Genomic DNA, 23,209 nt, shown 5'->3' on the forward strand with positions numbered 1-23,209 from the left:
TGTGTGAAATTTTGTCCGGCCCCTTTTCCATCAGGCATTTTTTTAAAACATATTGCCTTTCTTTAAAATTGATCAGTGGCCTGCTATTCCCTTGGTTGCAGTGTCTGGCAGCTGTTGAGAATTGCATGGCATGCTGTTGTTCCACACCAGGTAAACAGGGCTCAGTTTTTCTTAAATATTTTGGCAGCAGAATCACTAGCTCCACAGTGGTTTTTGCTTAATTTCCACAGTTAGGTAGATTGCTGCTCTGTGCTTACCTTGCAGCCATTTGATGCTGATTTTTGTTTTATGGCTTCTCTTGTTGCTCTTTCAGCTCAGTAAAATGCGTTTTCATGAATGCATCTGAGCCTCTATTGGATTGTGAAGTGAGAAATAGAAACCATACACTCTGTACTGTTTAGCTTTGCACTCTTTCCTCTAGTTTTGTTGTAAACCTGGACCATATAGTATGTTTAACTCCTATATCTTGGTTTGCCATTAAAATGCTGATGAATCAGGCTCTGTTTTTAATCTCTTCAGGGCCCGGTATATTTTTCCCTGTAATTTGAGTATGTGCTGTACAGCACATACCAGTGTTTTCTTCTCTGGTTCCACTTGCAGCACATTGATAATCCTTTGACCAGCTAATTGGTTTATGTTGTTAGTTTCTTGATGATTCATTCATGTGTCTTGGCAATCCTTTGGCTCTCTAGTAATAGTGCAAGTTCATTGAAGGATATGATTTCATGGTTACCTTGGGCAGGAGTCTGTGTAAACAATTGGAGCTGAGACGTCTTTCATAGATTGTACATTTTGAGTCCTTTTGATTGGCATATCCAAAGACTTTGATTGCTGTACCATAAATTTGTTCCCTTCTTCCATCAACCCAAAAGTTTCTCAGATTACAGCCTACAATACTTTCTTCTTTCAAGCTATTTTTGGTCCGGCCTGCCTACTTTACATAAGAAGGGATATAGGTTATTTTTGTGGTGGTACTTTTCTCTGGGGAGTGTACTAAGTGATGGCTAAATTAAAAACTTCTGAGAATGAAAGCGATTGTCAGCTCAGTACATAGTATGGGCTTAGGTAAAGGGGCAGCTAAATTAAACATAGTTTAAAAAAACTAAACAAATAACCATATGTCTCACCTTTTAGATTTTTTTTAAAAACTGGAAGGAATTCTGAAATCCACCTTGATTTGTCACAATTTGTGACGGGGCTGCTACTGGTCCCAGGAGAAGTGAATTCTACTTCCGACAGCCACTGATCCGCTGTGTCACTTTGGGCAACTCACTTCCCCCTCTATGCCTCTTTCTCTTCCCATCCTTAATTTGCCACATCTATATTTAGATTGTAAACTCTTTGAGGGTAAGGACCCTATTAATATGTGGGAATGCAGAGCCAGGCTCATTGGGACCTTGATCTTGTTTGGGGCATATGGATATTACTCTAACGCAGATAAGCAACCATAATTTTATTCTGCCTAGATAAGGATGACATCCTATTATTCTGTTTCATGCATATACCTTGCAGCTTAACTCTGACACTGATTCAATAAGATATTTAAACACCAGCTTAACTTTAAGCATGCAGCTAGCCCCATTTATTGCACTGGAACTACTTATATAAGCTTAAAATGAAGCATGTGTTTGAGTACTTGGCTGAATGGGTGCATTTGGCATGGATTAAAGTTGGCACTTCCAGAATCAGTAACATGGTTGGAAATGCATTTTGGCTGACTTAAAATATCTCTTAAGTTGAGATGAAAATGGTAATTTTATCTCCGCCCACAATTACCTGCAAATTGATTTTGTTCACTTTTTAGAGTTTACATTTAAAAAAATTGAGAATATTCATCTAAAAGAACAGAAATTGATTCAGTGTTCTTCCCTGTGAAAAGACCCTTAAAGCTTGAGTTCTAGTAAAAGACACTTTGTACAGTGAGAATCTTCATTAGCAAAATTCAAATGCACAATAATTTAATTCAGTTAAAAAATTTTAAAAATGCCTTGGACATACATCTAACTTGTTCTAATGATCTGTAAATAATCTGACTCTCATTGACTCTTCTGTATGTGAGACTGTTTTCTTGAGTAGTGCTTCATCTTCGCATACACATCTAGCTTCATATCTTTGAATGATTTGTTTTGATTTATATCGCAAATAGAACAAATGTGGGCCAGATCCTGACCCCCAGTCTAATGCTTATTTCTATGACTAATTCCAGTCAAGGTCAGTAGGGCTCATCAAAATACTTTGCATTATCCCGCTACTGAGTGTTGGCTGTATCAGGCCTTATGGGTACAAATCTTCAGGTGACAGAACTGTCTTTATCTTGAGAAAGCAACATAGTCTTGTGTTTAGAGGTTGTGCCAAGCAATGGCACATGAATACCCTATCCAGAAAGTTTCATTCAATGAAAAGGCTGCTAGACACAAACACTCTCAGTGGGCCTCAAGACAGGAGAGCAAACCTATTGACTATTTGGTGGGGTGGGAGACGTTCAAGTACATGTTAAAGTGCTGTCCAAAACAGGGATGAACTCTAGGATGTGCTTACATGCTTTCCTGAATTGGGATCTATATAAGGAACTGATCTTACTCCCATTGATTTTCTGGGAGTAGAACAAAGCCCTTCCTTCCCCCATTATTCCAGTTTTTAAATATGAAATGTACAGAGGATAAATCTTTGCATGATATTTAGGTAAGAAGTTTCCAGTAACAGGTGTAAGAATTCCTTCCTCCTTGAGCATCCTCTTATTTATGTGCCTTATTTATTCATCTTTACTTAAACTGTACATAATCTGCAAACTAGTTGTTTAAAATTGATTATGTTGTTTCTTGACTATTTAAGTGTGAGTGTAAACGAACAGGCCCATGCTGTTTGTATGACGGTCTCTCACAGCACCCCCACCCTCTTATGATTCAGGCCCTGTTGCGATAGGGCCAGGACAGACCCTGCCCCAAAGGGGGCACAGCTTAAATAAGCAAGACAGGCCAAAGGGCAGGAGAAGTGAGCAGAGAGGGGTGAAGTGGACTTGCCCAGGGTCATCTAGCTTGTCACTGGCAGAGCTGGGAATAGACCCAGGTCTTCTGACACATGTAGTTTAGTGCCCTACTCGCTAGCCCTCCCACTCTGAGTTTCTCTTATTTAGGGCAGCCATGTATTATTTTTAAATCTATTTGTCAAGTAGAGCAGTGACCATATTTCTCTGCACTCCTACCAATTTTTTATAATAATTGAATGAATTATTCAGTTCAGTAACGGTTCGAAAGCTTGTTGCTTGAACGCTATATGTCAGGGTCCCACATGGCTTACTTGCATTGATGGGGCTGATGTACCACTGTGCATCCAATCTACGCTAAATGAATTTTGGGAGCTTTGGTACCTAATGGCATTCAGGATGAGGGAAAAAATGTCATATCAGGTGACTTTTAATGTAATAATTATCATGGCCCAGGTTGTCTGGTAAAACACCTGTGGTGCCAAGTCTGAAGCCGCATATCTTCTCTTGTTTCAAAATCAGCATGACTTTGTTCGGCGAGACCGGCCACCCCGAGTTCTAATTGACCTAATACAGAGGACGAAAGATGCTGTACGTGAGCTGGATAACCTTCAGTACCGGAAAATGAAGAAGATCCTTTTCCAGGAGACGCGGAATGGGCCTCTGACAGAGTCTCTGGAGGAGGAGGAGGTACCATTGTTTGTAATTACATCAACAGCATCCAAAAGCAGGCTGGGTGCAAGAGGAAGGTTGTAGGGATGTAAAATCCTGTTTAATTGGTTAACGGGTTAAATGTATTGTTTCACCAGTTAACCATTAAAGGGAGGTGAGGTGGGAGGGCCACTCCAGCCTGGCTGGGCTGGAGCGGCCCCCCTCCTGCCAGCCTGGTTAGAGCAGCCCTAATCTGCGGGGTAACCCAGACCCTCCATGCATAGAGGCTGTCCCAGTTAACTGGTTAATCTTTCACATCCTGAGAAGGTTTTGATTACTGCCCTGGGGAGAGCACACCATGCAGCTGTGGATTGTTAGTGCTCTGCAGAAATGCAGTGAGACTGGTCAAGGGGACAGCCCCCAGAGAAGGCAGTTACCGAGATTAGGTTCGGCATAAGCATGTTCTCATGGTTTGAAAGCTTTGTCCTGGGCTCCTCTCAAAGGATCACCTTTTGTTCTTGTGAGCGTCACTGAAGAAATTCCTCTTAAGGAGGATTTTGAATGAGAGGACAGTGGCTTCACGGGCCAGGTCAGGGAGGGAATGAATAAGGTTTTAATGTGGAGCAGTGAAGCTCCTTGGCGGAATGAATTTTCTTATGTGCACCAGTGTGGAGGTAATGTGTGACGCATCACCTTCCTGTTGGTGCACGTAACAAAATGCATGTGGTGTGCGTGGGGCCCAAGGGGTTCTGAGTGGGTGTGGGGCTCAGGGCTGGCATGCAAGGGCTCTGGATGAGGGGTGCAGGCTCTGGAGTGGGGCTGGGGATGAGGGGTTTAGTATGTAGGAGGGGGTACAGGTTCTAAACTGAGGACTGGGTGTCAGGGGGTACAGGCTCTAGACAAGGGATGTGGGCTTTGCAGTGCAGGAAGGGTGCTCAGGACTGGAGGGGGGTGCAAGATGGGTCAGAGCCATGGGGCTCACGCTTACCTAGGTGGCTCCCTATTGGGAACAGCAAGGAGGGGTCCCTTCCCCCAACTACAGCAGCTACTTGTGGGGCCATTGAAGGGAGGCTCCTTCTCACTGGCCTTGGCAGCTTCAGAGTTTGTGGAGGGAGCTGTCCCTGCTGTAGCCCTGAGCCCCTATGTTGGGCTTAATGGGAAGCTGCGCAGTTTAGGGGGAACTTAGGTTGGTAGGGGAGGTTCGCTCAGACATGTTCAGACAGTTTGGCCTCTTTGCTACATGCTGTTAGATTAGACCTCCACTCCCAGACTCAGGAGGAAAAGTCCAAAGTGATGAGACTAAATTTGGAACCCCACAGAGAAGTAAAGGGGAGCTTAGAGACATGAAAGCCATGGGGAAGGATAGCTCAATGGTTTGAGCATTGGCCTGCTTAAACCCACGGTTGTGAGTTCAATCCTTGAGGGGGCCATTTAGGGATCTGAGGCAAATCTGTCAGGGATAGTACTTGGTCCTGCTGTAAGGGTAGGGGTCTAGACTCAATGACCTTTCAAAGTCCCTTCAGGTTCTATGAGATAGGTATATTTCCATACCTTCCTGGGAAGTGAGTTCCTCCAGGACACAGTCTGCCTTGCAATGTACAGTTGATAGAAGGGGCCATGAAGAGTACAAATGAATGAGGAGGGTAAAAATGTGCTTTACCCTCCGTAACTGAGGACCGAGGTTGTTCTTTCATAATCAAGGCAACCAAAGTTGTTCTTTCATAAACAAGGCAAGCCCGTTTAAATATCACCATTGCAATGCTTCTCCAGTTGCTGAGCCATGTCTATAAATGAATTGACCTATCATGAGCTGAGAATGTAAGCAAGAGGTGCTTTAAAAAAAAAGGGGGGGGGGTCGTAAATGATCACAATGAATGCCACTGTGTGATGGTCAAAGCCAGACCTAAAATTAAAATCTGGTTCATTTCAAAACTTCAGCTGTAAACAGCCCAATTAATCAGTGTACAGTAATTGACACTGCCTGGGCTTTAGAAAAAGAAACTAGGGTGGATTTTTTTTCAATCAATAATAAAGGGAAATTATTTCATGTCACTTGATATGGGCACATTTGAAGAAATGCTTTTGAAGAAACACCTGCCTGCACTTCCAGCTGGAGGAGCGCAACCATAGCTGTTTTGAAGGAGAATGGTAACTTGTAAAAACAGGTGCTGCAGCTGCACCATAGGCACAGCTGTGCAGGGATTTCCATTCTAACCCCCTGTTGTCAGTCCCTTAGAATTTTCCAAACTTTCAGACTGAAATTTGTAGGCTTGTATTCTTCCTCCTCCTTTTTCACCAGCTGAAAGTCTGAACAAAATCAGTTCAAGAACAGCAAGCAGGAGGGAAGAGGCAAACTTCCCCCATTTTAATGTTCAGTAGCCCTAGTGTTTAACTGCCTGGCAGGAGACAGAGTGCTGAAATTTGTCTAGTACTAGCCATCACCAAGAAGCGCCTGGGAGTACGACCTTCAAATGTGGCTTTGATTTCAGAGTTACAATCCACAATGCATGTCACACTGAAGTTATCTCACTATGTCTGTTAAGCATGTTGCTAAAGGAGGCCATGTTGCACACACATGCATGTCTAGATTAGCAGTACAGGATACATATTAACGAGGGTGCACCGTGAATGACTTTTTGGCCTCAGTCAATGCTCATCGTGTTAGTAAAAGCTGCCTAGGTCTTACAGTCCGCCCTGAAGGTGAGGGGGAGATGGGTTCCCTCCAATAGGCTCCCTAGGGAGTGCAGGATGTGTGTTCTGAGTGTGAACACTCCAGGCTATCTAGTCATTGAGTTCCACATCTTGGAGCTTTGAAAGTCGTTGTTTTTTCGTAAGTAATCTCCCATCAAAATCTGGTGGGAGAAGGTAGGGTTGTCCTTTCAGGCATTCAAGTCAGAAAGTGAAAGCGTTCAGGTTGTAGGTGCAACCTCAGGACTATCTGTTGTGCATACGCTTTCTTTAATTTATATACCGAGGGACTGGTTCTCAAATGCTGCTTCTCCTGCAGCTTAGACACACACGTGTAACTAGGTGGACAAATGTGCTTTCTTGCAGATGGGGAACCATATCACATGGGATGTTTTTAATTTAATTTAGGATAAATAAAAGCACCTGTATTTACACTGAGCCCCCTTCCAATTACTTAACATTACAAAAACAAATACCAATTTCAAATAGCTAGCCTTTCTACCAAGCAGCAGTGTTTAACACAGATTTTAGCCTATTAATTGGCTAGTAATGTATTGTAATGCTTTCACTCTTTGGCTTACAGCCTATTCTGCCAAGCAATTTAGCTTTTTACAAGTATGTAGCTCCTGCATGAGAGCTTAGCACATGCATTGTATCTTAATAGAAACTAGAAGCATGATTTAACTCAACAGAATGTAATTCCTGTTTGGCCCAGATGTCGAGATTAAAACCTCTACTCCTGAGAAGAATGCCATGGGATTCTGAAGGGATCACAGTCAGGACCCCCATTTTTACATCTCTGGTACACAGAATCTCAGCTAATTGTGGCTGGTGCATTGTTTCAAAAAGTGCCCTTTTCTCCGTCACTGGTGCTACTTAATAAGGAAAAATTATTTACTTGTTCCCATAGCATAAGAACTAGGGGCCACCAAATGAAATTAATAGGTAGCAGATTTAAAACAAACAAAAGGAAGATTTTCTTCATGCAGTACATAGTCAACCTGTGGAACTCCTTGCCATAGGATGTTGTGAAGGTCAGGACTTTAACAGGGCTCAAAAAAAGAGCTAGATAGATTCATGGAGGTTAAGTCCATCAGTGGCTATTAGCCAGGATGGGTAGGAATGGTGTCCCTAGCCTCTGTTTGACAGGAGAGGGATCATGTGATGATTCCCTGTTGTGTTCCCTCCTTCTGGGACATCTGGTATTGGCCACTGTAGGCAGACAGGATACTGGGCTAGATGAACCTTTGATCTGACCCCGTATGACAGTTTTTATGTACTTACTGCAGCATCTCAGTGCTCCTAGAGGGCTCCTAGTCAAACACTAATTGTGTCCAGCCCTGCTTAGTTTGAGAGAGAACTGGATTGCTGGCTAAGATCTATGACAGCAGAGTACAGAAGAGAAAACTAAGATCACCTGGTAACCTTAGGGTGATGCCTAGTTTGGCCTTTAGGAGGTGAACAACAAGGAATTGAGATGCTGGAAAATAGGGACCGAGAACCTGTAGCTCTGCAGGATTGCACTGGGCAGTTCATCGGCTGCAGTGTTTGTAACTTTGCTGCCCCTTGTTTTGTAGGATAGTGAGCATGGATCAAACCTGAGTCGGAAGATGGACAGTCTGGGCAGCAACCATTCCATCCCAAGTATGTCTGTGAGCACAGGCAGTCAGAGCAGCAGTGTAAACAGTATGCAGGAGGTCATGGATGAGAGCAGCCCAGAACTGGTCATGATACAGGATGACGAGAGCACAAGTAACTCCACTTCCTCTGTGGAGCACAAGAAGGTATGTTCTCTAATGCTCTCTGCAACTTCATGCAGTCACTGCTTTTGCCTGTGCTGATTCAGGTTCCTTAGGGCCCAGGACCGCAGTGGGTGGTGTGCCCTTGCTCACCTGTTGTGAGGGCAGGAGGTTCAGCAAACACCCGTGGGGTCGAGCTTTGTGCTGTTTTTCTTCTGGCTTTAGCTCTTAAACGGTCTTTAAGAATAATCATAAAATGCTGTTGCTGATGACTGAGTCTGTGGCAGCACTTTTGAAATCCAGCTGTAGAGCAGGGAGATTCTGTGCATGCTTCCTCACTCACTCAGCTCTGCACAAGCACCTTCATCCTTGCCTGCAATACCTCCAAAGCTTCCAGTTCTTGTTTTCCTCTGAGCAGTTATGCCACATGGGGTGTTTGAAGTGGCCACATCTACTAAGGTACCATTTAGCAGCCACAATTTGTGGTGAAACTCTGAGTTGTTCTTGGATCTTCCTTCTGAACAGGATCACAGCACACTGAAGCACTCCGAAGAGGTAAGGTTTGAAGCAAAATTCTACTCCATACTGGTCTTTCATTGTCTCTTTCATGGGTTCTCTATACTGCTTATTAAAGTGGCAGCTTTGGAACTGAAGTCATCTGGATACAGGCCAGGCTCTGACTCTCATTCAGAATTAATTTTTATATAATCTCAGTATTAACCACATATGATGGACAGTAAAATGGAGGTGGTTGCTGTAAATTGAGTATGCAAAAAGTTTAAATACATCTACTGGTGTTCTGCAGCTTGAGAAGCTACATTTTTACAGGCCAATACTAGTATAGAAGTGTGAATTTCTCAGTGGCATGTTAACAGCAGAGCATAGGTTTAAATGCTTACTTTTCTAAACAAGCTTATTTAAAAAATAAAACTGCAGTGTCACTCAACAGAAGTCATTTAACATGTGCTCTCTGTTGTACCTTCAAACAATAAATTCCCAGATGTGTGTATTTGTGAAGGTACCAAGAATGATGAAGCATAATTTAGTTATAACTGAAAATGTGCTCCCTGAATTATCTTCTCAAAAATGCCGGAAATCCCACCTTCAGTATTCACCACTGTTTGCTTAAATGGGCTAAGTGTTGAACACCAGTTCATACAGTCCCCCTAACGGAGGGGAAAAGTTGCTCCAGAGGCATTGTCCCTGATCGTAGCTGGAGCTTTTTCTCATTCTATGAAGATTTTAGAATTAAATATATTATTTTTTATTCTTACTTATGTATTTGCATGAACTGCCCATATAGACAGGATACACTTTGAGGGGGGTGATGTTTGTGTTTGTTTTGTTTTCATAAGTTACAATGATTTTATTGGCTTGTAAATGTCACTACAACTGATGGAAATAAAATGTGTGCAGCTCCTATTAGACAAAAAGTCCACTACCTTATACAAATGGAGTACTTTTCATTTTAATAATAAACTTGCATTTTGTAGTAACTTTACAATATGTCCTGTTTAGAAATTCAGGATAATCGATAGGGTTATGGTCAAGTTCTTCTGGATCTGTATACAGCTGTCAGTCTGATGCTGAGTGTTGGCATCTCAAATAGTGCCAACGAGAATTAGGCACCAAGCTCCCTTAGATCTGTTTGAAAATTCCAACCATATCTCACAGCTGACATGCAGAGCTCATAATTGAAATATGCACATTACTGATGACCGAGATAGGCATATTTGTTGGCCACGAGAATATTCTTGAATAAATTCATTGTTGTACATTGTGGGAACACGTCATTCCCCCTCTGTGTGAACATCAACCATATATTTCTTTCTTCAGAGCTTTTCAAGTGAGGGAAACAGCCTGAACACTCATTCACATCTGTGATTTCAGGCACACTTGCTCACTTGTAGCTTGCTGAAAAAATAGATGTGTCCTTAGACAAATTGTTGTTTGTACAGTGGTTATCATTAACAAGTTAGCATTTGCCATCAGTTACCACAGTACATTTTCTGAGAGAATCATTGTACTCCTCCATGATCTGGTAATTGTTAGCTTTTTATTGACTTCCGCTGTATTTGCATATACAGAGTATATGCCATAGGTAAGCAGTATAACATATATCACATCAAAGACAGAAAAAATATTGGTTTTATTATGTGTTTTTATTAGTGTTCTATTAGTTTGGGGATAGCACTTCTCAGTGAATCTAGATATATTTGTTATAAATGCACATGCCTCCTAACAAAATCTAAATGCAGAGGTTAAAATATAGAAATTCAAATAGGCTTTCTACATGTATATATTTAGAATATTTAAAGGTAGATATTTTAGTTTCTTAAAGATTCCTACTTTGAAAAGTTTGTTGGTACAAGTTTGAGAGTTCCTATTAGCTTAGAGCCCATATTAATCATATCTCTGAGTAATCAGTGTTCCACACCATCTTGTGTTTCTACTGGCAACTGAAAAAGAACCACAGGAATAATAGGTTGTTACTATCACTCTGAGGCCTTACCCACAAACAAGTCATGGTCAGCTTAGGTCTAGTTTTAGTGAAGTCTTCATCTTCAATTTAACCGACATATAGCAATGGAAGGAAATGAGGTTTCTAGGCTTGAACTAGCTGTGAGCTATCATCTAGTTTCATTTAGCTTGTGTGCTTTCATGCAATGGATTTGATCCTTACCAAAATAAAACAAGTATTATGTTCTTTGTTCTGTAAATTATTATTAGTAATAATGCAATCTCCTATGTCACAAGCTGGCAAAATTACATAAGGATCCTAGTGTTGTAAAGGAATCCAGCTTAAAATATAGTAAATCTAACAATCTCTTTTTGCACTCATTCCCTGAATGCCACGTTGCACACTTGCTCTTAAAAGTGATAGAGATGCAGCCGTGTTAGTCTGGTCTAGCTGAAACAAAAGACAGAACTATGTAGCACTTTAAAGACTAACATCACCTAATAAACCATCTTGTTAGTCTTTAAAGTGCTACATAGTTCTGTCTTTTGCTCTTAAAAGATTATGGTAATTCAGTTGTGTCGTGAAAACTACAAGTCCCATCATGCAGTTTTCCTGCAGGTCGGAGAGTTTAGTATGGATAGGATCTGCAAATGATTCCATTCTATGCAAATTAGAGGCTGTCCTTGGGTTCTTGGCAAGTCACCAGTGAAGTCCTTGGTTGAGCAAAGTTTGGATGCCTCTAGCAAAGATTCTAAGTGTCACAGCTGTTACAAGCTATTTTAAGTTCTAAGTGACTCATAAGAAGCAGGCTAAACCCCTTGCTCTGACATGTTCACCGCTTTAGACAGCCATAGATTTTTAAAAATAAAGAAATAGAGAACACTTTGTGGTCAGAAATAAATGAAATAACCTTGTGTTTCTTAGCTAGCTGCTCTGATTACACTACCTCTTGGTATTTGGAGTAATTCGCTTATGCCTGGGTGGAGAACCTAAGCCCCTGGAGCCAGCCATATGTGGCCCCTGGCTTGCCTGGATCTGGCTTTTGAGAATCAGGGCTTCTCCTCCCTCCAACTACTCTCCCACGGGACTGGAGTGCGCAAAATCTACTAGCCTGGGTCCCCCCTAGGCTCTGGTCGGAATGTGGAGAATGTCTTATGACTTTCTGCTTCTCAGTCAGGGGCCACTGTTGTGTGTGTGAGCCCCGACTGATTTTTCTGTGGGTCAGTAGCCCCTGACACACAAAGATTACCCACCCCAGCTTACGCTACACTATATCGATTAACATTGTTAAGCTCTGCAGAGAGAAGCTGTGTCCCAGGCCCTTCCCTGGCACACAATTCTCACTGAGAATTAAAGCCCTGGGCTCTCAGAACTATCTGAGCTTGTGTTTAGATCAAATAAAGGCTGTGTGGACTCTTCTGCTAAAGTCCATCAGAGCAAAACTGCATTGATAGATAAGAGTATGGGGAAAGAGCGGCCTCTCTCCTAGGCAGGGTGGATAGTTCTTCACGTCAACTCTCAGTCAGTTGTCACAACTAGTACCAGTAGAGCCTGTGACACACAAATAGGATAGAGTGGCAGGCCACACCACCACCACCAGTCTCCTGAATCATACTGTGGTGGTAAGACCTCCCGAGGGAGCAGTCTGCAGGCACAGTGGCCAGCACCACATTTTAACAAAGCCTGTTTGTCTGGCATGTCTCCATTCAGCTCCCACAACTACGTGGGAAAAGGAAGCTTTTTCCTTCCCATTGTGACTGTTCGAGTGTTTAACACAGCATACGGGGATGCAATCTGGCTAGTGTAATGGAGAGGCAGCCTATTAACTTACTAGCTAAAATGTGGATCAGTCTTTCTCTCTAAAGATAATTAGGTAACTATTTCTCTAGCCAAAGATCCCTAGTGCCAACCATTCAGTTGTATCTTCAAGAGAACATAATTATGCCAATTGCACTCTGAATTCGCAGTATCCTGTGATCCAGGAACAACAAAACCAAAATACCATCAGTGAAGGTATTCTAGAGCAAAGTAAGGATGAAGATCTGTGTAGCTTAGAGAACAGAATGTTGTGTTTCCTTGTTTACAGCATCCAGATACTTTTTTTGCTGTGTTTAATAGAAATGCAAAGTGTTGGTTAGATTAGGTTTGATTTGTCCTTCCTGCATAACCATTAGCATGGCACCCCAGCGATACTCATTTTTACTCCCTTGAACTTCTGAATAATGCTAGCTGGGGGTGGCTTTTGATAATTGCTTTCTTACGGCTTCATCAACAGTTACAGTTGCCTTTATTTCCTATGGAGGAATAGGTGCTGGTGCCTTAGTAAACACATAGTGCTGTGATAGAAATGTAGCCGTGTTAGTCTTGTTAGTCTTTAAAGTGCTACATTGTCCTGCATTTTGCTTCACATAGTGCTGTGACAGCCATTACAGTAATGGCAGCAGGAAGCATGACTCTGTTCCAAATGCCTCTTTCACTAGAAAGCACGGTGACTTTGGCTGTCACTCTTTGTAGTCAGGCAGGCAGCATGTGGCATGTCCCCTTTTGGCGTTAATTGCACAGGGAAGTTGTTGGCATATTTGTATTTACCAAGGTACAGTGCAGCTGCATATCAGTGCCCTTCCTTTTCTGTTCACACACACAACAGATGACTAATTGTCAACCGCTCCCTCAGACTGACACTGCAGTCATGTGTCTTATGGTGTATTGGTGGACATTGTCCTATCTAAATATGTGACAGGACTTCCACGATTTCAACTAGATCAGGCGTCATGAGAACAGCATTTTTACTGCAACAAATGATTAAGAAAGGTGGTGTTTTTTAGTTTCACGTTCCAGATTGTTGTTTTTGATCCACCACAATGCAAAGGTGTTGCTGGTGTGCTTCTGCCAACACTAAGCATTTAGTGTTTCTTCATAATATTATTTCTTCTTCAAGGAGTGGCCCTGTGGGCACTCCACTGTGAGGGTCTTGGTGCTCTTGCGCTTGAAATTGGAACTTTTTAGCAGCAGTATCTTTCCCCACCCCCCACCCCCCCAGGTGCCAGCATGCACACATGGCACTGCCTGCACCACAGCAAAAGTGCCAACGCGTGCACGCTGTCAACTATCTCAGTTCCTTCTCAACCACTCCTGGTTTGGTTGGAACACAGCAGCACTCTGTGTTAGATCTTAGTGCACTTCTACTAGTAATTAGATAGTTAGATCATTTGATCCTGTTCATGGTCTCTCCCCACCAGTTAATTGTTAGTTAATTATTTTAAAATATCCTCTTGTTCACAGTTATTAAAATAGAGTAGGCACACCAAGCTCACCAAGATTCAAATGGTGCCTGAAACACAGAATGTCTATTCCCATCTCCAATGGGCATGCCCAGTATATTCTGTGTCTGGGCCAGGACCACTCACTGAAGACCTGCCACCATTGTAAGAAGTGCTCATCGAGGTCCCTGAAGGCACGGGAGATAGAGTTAAGGTTCCTTACTATGGAGAAGATAGAGAGGCCAGCTTCGGAACTGACACCACAGACCTCTCCAACCCGGACCTCCCCAACCGCGGTTTCTGACCAAGGGCATCCGCACCAAGGGAGGCTCCAGCCAAAAAACAGCTAAGAGAAAGCACACTTCAGCCTCAGCAGAGAGACCACTGAAAAGATTATCCCCTCACCATGAGCCTTCCTCACTCAAGGTACAGACTTCGGGGGTTGCGGAGGCACCGGGTAAGTCTGGTCTGGACAAACCCTGAGGGGCAGTGTCTGCCAAAGACACATGCCCTGCAGACTCAGTATCCAAATCAAAGAAGACCACCACTGCACCATTGGCACTGACAAAACCGATACCCAAACCACTGCATCACAGCACAGCTTAGGAGCAATCTGAGCTGCCAGTACAAACACTGACAAAGTCGGTACTGTCTCCAAGTAATGAAGTTTGCCTGGTACCAACTATCCTGAGGGCACGGAGAGACATGGTACTACAACGAACACAGCCCTCTGCACTGGTGGTGCCAATCTTCAAGCCACCAAGGCCACTGACTACACACCTGGCAGTACCGGGCACACCAACAGTAGAGGGACCAAGCAGCCTTGCAATACCACCATGCTTGGCTTCTCCTTTTTTGAGTGACAGTGATGATGAGGAGAACATCACCTTTTCCCCACGACACTCTTCTCCAAAACCAACCACTCGGGTACAGCAGCAACAACAGTTGGCTCAGTCCCAGATGCGGCAACCCTTTCCATGGCTCCCTCCCATTCCACTCCCACAACCTTAGCAGGGATGGGACTCATGGGTCTCCCTAAAGGCTCAAACACCATCACCACAGTTGCCAGTGCCACCTAAATCTCAGATAGCCGTCCCCAGGTCTCCTGCATCCACAATATCTGACATCATACAGGAGGAGGTGGAAGAACTGGAGGATTTGTAGGAGGAAGACACATTGCCTCCTTCACGCATCTCATCATCTTCTCCAGATGAGTTGATACTGCCCCTTCACCAATGGCAGAGGACAACTTCAGGTCTTTTCAAGACATTAGAAGAGAATGGCCAATTCTCTGGACATCTCCTTAGTCAAGGTTCCCGCAATTCAGCACAAACTGACCAGTGCATTACAGGCCTCGCCTTCATTGAAAATAGCCCTGCCAGTCAACAAGGCCATACTGGAACCTGCAAAAATCCTGTGTGCAAAGGCCAGTTCCCACTCCCCAACATCAAAAAGAGCTGACAGGAAGTATTATGTTCCTGCAAAAGGGACTGAATTTTTGTTCACCCCCTGCAGCACCAAATTCATTGGTGGTCGATGCAGCCCAAAATAGAGGTAAGCAAACACAGTACAATTCCACCCATTACGACAGAGAATGGAAGAGACTGGACATTCTGAGCAGGAAATCCTATTCCTCTGCATCCCTTCAGGTAAGGATAGTGACCTGTGCAGCGCTCCTAGCAAAATGAAAACCTTTATTGAACAGCTGCCTGAGGACTGCAAATCTTCCTTGCTGTCCAGTATGGGTGAAGGTGTCCTCATAGCGAAGACAGCATTGCAAGCATCCCTCCAGGCAGCAGATACTGCCTTACACTCCTCAGCCATCTCAGTGGTCCTACATCTTGTCTCCTGACTGCACCTCCTTGGATTTCCTAGGGAGGTGAAGAACACTGTTGCGGACCTGCCATTTGAAGGAGAGAAGCTATTTTCCACAACCACAGACACTTCACTACATTCGCTCTAAGACTTGTGAGTGACTTTAAAGACCCTAGGGATGTATGTTCCCCAGCCCAAAAAGAAACTGAATTGATTATTCATGCCTCGGGGCTGAGCATCATCTTCATACCCCTCCCAGAGAAGCTATGATGTTAGGAAGTGACAGAAGCAACAAAAACATAAACAGCCTCAAGACTAACTTGCCACATCCCAGGCCTCCAATGGCCATCAAACATTTTGAATGTCTGGTTGAGGGCTCAACATCATTTCCAACAACTGTTCAATACCAGTTCAGTCTGCAGCCCTTCATCATGCCTGAAACACCATCACAACAGACAGATGGGCCTTGGAAGTCATAGCAAAAGGTCTCATGATACCCTTCCTGATCTTTCCTCCCACCCAACTTCCTTCCCCGTCCTTCTTCAGGGATCCCTTTCACAAGTCCCTGCTACAACATGAGATTCACAGACTTCTCCAGATGGGGGCAATAGTGACCATACCACCTCATCACAGGGAAAAGGGTTGCTACTCAAGATACTTCCTCACCCCAAAAAAATCAGGGAGTTGGAGACCCATGCTGGGCTTGTGCAGACTGAACAAGTATTTTTTAAAAATGATTCACGAGTATTTAAAAAAATGATGCATGGTAACTCTAGCAAAGATAATTCCGGTTCTAAAAAAGGGAAACTGGATGTTGTCTGTTGACCTGCGGGACATTTATTTTCACATATCAATTCGACCATCATACAGAAAGTTTCTATGATTTGCACTAAAGTATCAACATTATTAGTACAGTGTCCTACCATTAGGCCTATCCTCGGCACCTAGAGTTTTTTCCAAGATTCTTGCTGTAGCACTGCACCACCTACGAAAATTAGGCATCAGTAATCTTCCTTTACTTAGACAATTGCCTGATTGTAGTGCCTGCAGACAAGAGACCATACAATCCACCAGGAAGACAATCCAATTGTTCAGAACTCTGGGACTTCAGATAAACACATAAGTCACACTTCACTTCATCCCAGGAGTTGGCATTTGTAGGTGCCACATTGGATTGCGTATATGCACAGGTGTAACTACTACTGCAGAAGTACTATGCGCTGGCTGCCTTAGCAAGGATTGTTATAGACAGCCCCACAGTATCTGCCAAACAGTGCCTCCAGCTTCTCAGTCACATGTCCACAACCGCAGACGTGGTTTCTCATGCCAGGCTGAATATAAGATATCTACAAAAGTGGCTTCACAGATGCTTTCAGCCTTGCAAACACCATTTATGCAAACAACTAGCCTTACAAAGAAGATCAGAGAATCTCTCACATGGTGGTTACAAGCCAACAACCTCTGTTCAGAAGTCCCCTTCCAACAAATGGCTCCCTCCATACACATAACTACGGGTGATTCATTGGAGGGCTTGATTCATCGGAGGGCTGGGGTGCACACACCAATGGTCACAGCACCTAGGGAACATGAACTCCTGTAGAGTCAAGCATGCACTTCAAAATCCTTGAACTCTGTGCAGTAAGAAAAATTCAAATACTTTCTCTCCTCTTAAATTCAGAGCAAGTCTGAGAATAGTCACAGATAACACCGCCTATGATTTACATAAGTCGCCAAGGGGGAGACAGGTTTTACCACCTCTGCAAAGAGACAGCAGCACTGTGGCAGTGGTGCATTCAACACCAGATCACCATATCAGCGGCATGTCTCCCAGGCAAGCAAAATGTCACTGTGGACCAACTAAGCCGCAAGAGATCCTTGGGGAGTGCCATGATGATCAGCTGGTGTCCCAGTCTTCTAGATGCTTTTTCCACCTCTTCCCCTTCTTGACCAAGTCATACATAAAATAAAATAGTGCAGAGCCAGGGTCATCATGATAGCACCCCCATGGCCCAGACAGACCTGGTTCCCTTACCTGTCACAACTGTCAGTGGCTCCTCTGATTCCTCTTCCATGTTGGCTGAAAAAACTGTCTCAGGACCAGGGTTGAGTTCCTCATCCTGAGAAACACAAGCTCTACATCAAGGCCTGGCTCCTGCTGGAATGAGTGCACAAGACCAGACCTATTCAGAGGAAGTTCACACTATCCTGAATTGTTGCAAACAGAGTACGAGAAAGACCTATTTACAGAAATGGTGCCATTTCTCTTAGTGGGCAAACAGAACACTGCAGCCACATTCAACACAGCTGATGATGGTCTTAGAGAATCTTCTTTCATTAAAGAAACAGAACCTCTCCAATTCATCAATAAAGGTCCACTTAATGGCTATTTATAGTGAGCATGATATCATAGAATCATAGAAAACTAGAACTGGAAGGGACCTCGAGAGGTCATAGAGTCCAGTCCCCTACCCTCATGGCAGGACCAAACACTGTTTAGACCATCCCTGATAGATGTCTATCTATCTTGCTCTTAAATATCTCCAGAGATGGAGATTCCACAATCTCCCTAGGCAGTTCATTCCAGTGTTTAACCACCCTGACAGGAAGTTTTTCCTAATGTCCAACCTAAACCTCCCTTGCTACAGTTTAAGCCCATTGCTTCTTGTCCTATCTTCATAGGCCAAGGAGAACAATTTTTCTCCTCCTCCTTGTAACACTCTTTTAGGTACTTGAAAACTGCCATGTCATGTCAGTCTTCTCTTTTCTATACTAAACAAGCCCAGTTTTTTCAGTCTTCCCTCATAGTTCATGTTCTATAGACCTTTAATCATCCTTGTTGCTCTTCTCTGGATCTTCTTCAATTTCTCCACATCTTTCTTGAAATGCGGTGCCCAAAACTGGACACAGTACAGGCAGTCCCCGGGTTATGTACAAGATAGGGACTGTAGGTTTGTTCTTAAGTTTTGTACTTAAGTCGGAACTGGCATCCAGATTCAGCCGCTGCTGAAACTGACCAGCGGCTGACTACAGGAAGCCCGAGGCAGAGTTTCTCTGCCCCGGGCTTCCTGGAATCAGCCACTGATCAGTTTCAACAGCAGCTGAATCTGGACACCTGGGACAGAGCAGCTGGGGCGCTGCCGGGTAGGTCCCCGCAGCGCCGCACCTCGGTGCTGCGGGGACCAACCCGGCAGCTGCTCTACCCCAGGTGTCCCCAAGTCAGCTGCTGCTGAATCTGATCAGCGGCTGATTCCAGGAAGCCCGGGGCAGAGCAACTCTGCCTCAGGCTTCCTGTAGTCAGCCGCTGGTCAGTTTCAGTAGCGGTTGACTTGAGGATGCCTGGGGCAGAGCAGCTGGGGTGCTGCCGGGCTGGTCCAGTAGCCCCGAGGAGTGGCGCTGCGGGACCAACCCAGCAGCGCCCCAGCTGCTCTACCACAGGCGTTGGCGAGAAAAGCCTGGTCTGCGGTGGGGGGGAGGGGGGCGCAACTCGTGCACCCCTCCCCCCCCGCAGACCAGGGAGACGCGGAGCAGCTTTTCTCGCCCCGGAGGACGCGGGTGGCGGGACCGCGGCGCGTCTGGGCAGTCCCGCTGCCCACGTCCTCCGGGGCGAGAAAAGCCCTGTTCCCCGCGTAACCCAGGGACTGCCTGTACTCCAACTGAGGCCTAATCAGTGCAGAGTAGAGTGGAAGAATGATTTCTAGTGTCTTGCTCACAACACTCCTAGGTTTATGCTTCCCAGAATCATGTTTGTTTTTATTGCAACAGCGTCACACTGTTGACTTATATTTAGCTTGTGGTCCACTGTGACCCCTAGATCTCTTTCTGCAGTACTCCTTCCTAGACTGTTGCTTCCTGTTCTGTATGTGTGAAACTGATTGTTCCCTAAGTGGAGTACTTTGCATTTGTCCATATTAAACGTCATCCTATTTACCTCAGACCATTTCTCCAGGTTGTCCAGATCATTTTGAATTATGACCCTATCCTCCAAAGCACTTGCAACCCCTCCCAGCTTGGTATCGTATACAATCACACTATATTTTCACATCTGATCATGGAGAAGTTTTTAAAAGGTCTCAATAATATCTTCCTCCCCAAAAAAACCTCAGAAACCTAAGGTTGAAGATCTCAACCTCAACCTTAACAACCTTGACCTACCCTCCCTTTGAGCCAATGGCAACTTGCTCCCTGATCCACCTTTCTAGAAAAGTGGCTTTCTTACTAACAATCATGATAGCAAGGTGGGACAATGAATTGGCACCTTCTACAAAGACAAAGTAGTGTTACAGCCACATCCAAAATTTCTCCCCAAAATAGTTTCATGCGTCCACCACAATGAACCTATACACTTACCTGTTTTGTACCAAAAGCCTCATCCACACACCAATGCAGTACTATTCCACTCCTTGGCTATTTGGCGGGTGATTACCTGGATAGAACAAAGCAGTTCAGACGTTCTCCCAGATTTTTAACTTCTCTTATGGGGGAAAAATTAAAACTAAAGAAACCGTGTCAGAGAAGACACAGTTTCCTGACATCTTTTGAAAAATGTGGTCATTTCACTTTGAAAACTCTTTTACAGCAACTTGATTTATTCATAAGATTGCTTTGGTAGATTGCATGGACCTCTGACACAAATGTACTAGGTGCTGGCATACTAAAGATCCACATCTTTTGCACACGTTCACTTTTTTTTCTCCAAATGCCTCCAAACAGGACATTTCTCTGTGCCTTGGACTCAGGAAGAATTACTCTGTTTTAACTAGGTGTGTCCCTTCTCCTTCAGGCTCTAAACTGAGACCCAGGGCCTTTTGGCAAAAAAAGAGCCCATCCACATAGTATCTCGATTGTTTACTGAGCGAAGGGCTGGCATGAGGTGTAACCTCCATTTCATCCCCAGCCACTCGCTCTAAGATGGTATATGTAGGAGCTGAAGTAGGTCACTGCAGGGTGGAGGACTCCAGAAGGCCTCCATAATATACTTCTAAATATGTTCCAGAAGTTTTATGTTTAGTGGCTGGTCCATCTGATTGGAACACAATTATAATATCTCATCAGCAATGTCTCTCAGAGTCCCTGATAACCCAGAACACTCCAATCCTACAAAGCTTTATAGATTGATCATTTCCCACTAGACCCACAGAAACCTAATTAGCTGAAAAATATTCTTGCAATTTAAATATTTAATTGTGTTATTTCAGTAAGGACTGGGATCTAAGCTTTAGCTTCATTCAGGCATGTACAGGCAGTCCCCGGGTTACGTACAAGATAGGGACTGTAGGTTTGTTCTTAAGTTGAATTTGTATGTAAGTCGGAACTGGTACATATTGTAGGGGAAACTCTAGACAAACATTTCTCCAGAGCTCAGTTTTATTCTCCCACACCTCACTTCCCTCAGTCCTTTATTCTCAAGCTGAGGTGTCTGCTGAGAAAAGCCGCTCCGCGTCTCCCATGTCTGCTGGGAGGGGGGCGCTAGCTTCGCGTCTCCCTGGTCTGCTGGGGGGAAGCAGCTAGTGTGGAGTTGCCTCACCCCGTTTGTAAGTAGGGATCCGATGCAAGTCGGATCCATGTAACCCGGGGACTGCCTGTATATACATTTTACACCCTTTTCTCCCCCTCTACCGCGCACACAGAGCTAAAAGCTACAATTCAGACTGGTTTCGTGTATGAGTCCTCTCTAAACTTACGAAGCATTTGCCTATGTTAAAAGTGTTGTTAATCCAATAAAATACCTAGTATCAGGAAGACAAAAACACAAAATAAAATAAAAATAATTCTTCTAATTCAGTCCACAGGCTGTTTTTTGAGAAAAGACATCTTTTAATTTTTTTAGCTCCTTGCCCACTCTCCAGTTTTTAAACCTTCCATGCTCCCAGCTGATTTTTGGCGTGGCAAGTTATTTATCATCATCTTCTCTCTTGCAGGAAAAGTATAACCCACACACCTAGTGTGGTTCACTGTCCTATGCAGTGGCACTTAGACCACTTAGAGCAAGAGATAAGAACAAGGGAGCTCTACAGACTAAACTGAGAGCCAGCTGGGTTTATAGCTCAAGCTGTAGAGGCTCCTACACGAAGGGTGTGTCTAGACTACCTAGTTTTGTCGACAAAAGTGGACTTTTGTCGACAAAACTATACCAGCGTCTACACTACCGCTGAGTTCTGTCGACATAATGTCTCAGCAGTTTTGTCGACGCTGGTAAACCTCATTTTACGAGGCATAACACCTTCTGCCGACAGAACTCTGTCGACAGAAGGTATTATTGCCTATAACATTGCATCCAGACTACGGAGTTCTGTCGACAAAGCAGCTTGCTTTGTCAACAGAACTCAATGTGTCTGGACGCTCTTTGTCGACGGAAGTTTTGTCAACAGATACTGTCGACAAAACGCGGTAGTCTAGACGTACCCTAAGCTCCAGAGGTCCCAGGTTTAATTCCGCCCAAGTGGCTGTTACAAAGATGCAAAAAAAGCAGGGACCATTGTAAATTCTGTTCTGTGACAATCCTGGCTATTTCTCCTACCCTGCCAAAACTCAAAGGTGAAATAGCATGAACTGCAACATCCCAAAAGGAGAGATGAGAGAAAAACTGTTGGCTCTAGGCACCTTAAAATGGTGTATGGCTTACTCCTGGATATAAAAATTTCCTATAACCTTTACTTTTCTGGTACATGTTGTTCACAGTATAGAAAGTGAATGCATTTGTGTAAAATGGTTATAAAATAAAGTCTGGAAGAAAGGTATGCTCCTAGGAGGCAAGGAAGAAGCGTGTCAAGACACACTTGTCTACAGTTGAATTTTTTCATGCGGTTTCCTAGGGATGTGAAAGGTTAACCAGTTAACTGGTAAGCATCACCCTAAAAGGGTAATGCTTACAGGTTCCAGTTAACTGGTAACCAGAGGGGACTACTCTGGCGGGGGGGCTATGAGCCAACAGCACCTGTAGGCCCAGTAGCCAGCTCCAGTGCAGGGCTGGATGCAGGAGTCCCTGTTGGCTAGGGACTGCTACAGCCGGTTGGGGCGGTCCCCTGCCCAGGCTCCCGCTTAGTTGGTTACTTGGTTTAACATTAGGTTAACCTAATCTTTAATCAGTTAACTGATTAATCTGGATTTTACATCCTTATTTCCTACTAATAGTACTTCTTAGTGGGAATACTAATGTACCAGCAACTGTGCTTTCTAATCTTGCTCAGTGCTAGTATAGAGGGCCGGATAGCTGCAGAGTGAGTGCCCATCTGCAGTATTGCCATCACCAAGAGTTCAAAAATAATGAATCAGGCCCCAGAAAATCAGGAGATTTTTTTTAAATGGTTTGTGTCTTTTTATTTGCCTTTTGCACTTGGGGCCTTTGTGATTCTCTTTTCCAGACTTTATATCCACAAGGGCTAGACACTTTCTTTTTAATGAAAACAGACATTCTCATGTAATGGACTTCAGGAGTTGGCGCTTTAAAAAAAAATTGCCAGATGGCAAGAGTTGACAATACTGTGGAACCTGCAACTCTGCTACTGAGTTTGTGCTCTTGTTAGGTCCTTTGGATCTGCATCCCTAAGAGTTGTGAGAGGGTTTCTGAGGGAAGCAGTCCAGTGTACACTGGGCATGAATGGCCTGGCCTAGG

General features: G+C 44.0%; 1 protein-coding gene across 5 annotated transcripts in view; it reads left to right on the plus strand.

The window, feature by feature from the left end:
• The window catches only part of TAOK3 (TAO kinase 3), a 162,390-nt gene that overhangs the window by 111,779 nt on the left and 27,402 nt on the right, over window positions 1-23,209 (plus strand). For all 5 annotated transcript variants that reach the window (XM_075898155.2, XM_075898153.2, XM_075898154.2 and 2 more), the window contains 2 exons: window positions 3,506-3,673; window positions 7,900-8,106. In XM_075898155.2, the coding sequence (XP_075754270.1) occupies window positions 3,506-3,673; window positions 7,900-8,106 (375 nt within the window). The remainder of the gene's footprint in view (window positions 1-3,505; window positions 3,674-7,899; window positions 8,107-23,209) is intronic.

Source organism: Pelodiscus sinensis, chromosome Z (genome assembly GCF_052426305.1).
Source record: "Pelodiscus sinensis isolate ZL-2025 chromosome Z, ASM5242630v1, whole genome shotgun sequence".
NCBI lineage: Eukaryota > Metazoa > Chordata > Testudines > Trionychidae > Pelodiscus > Pelodiscus sinensis.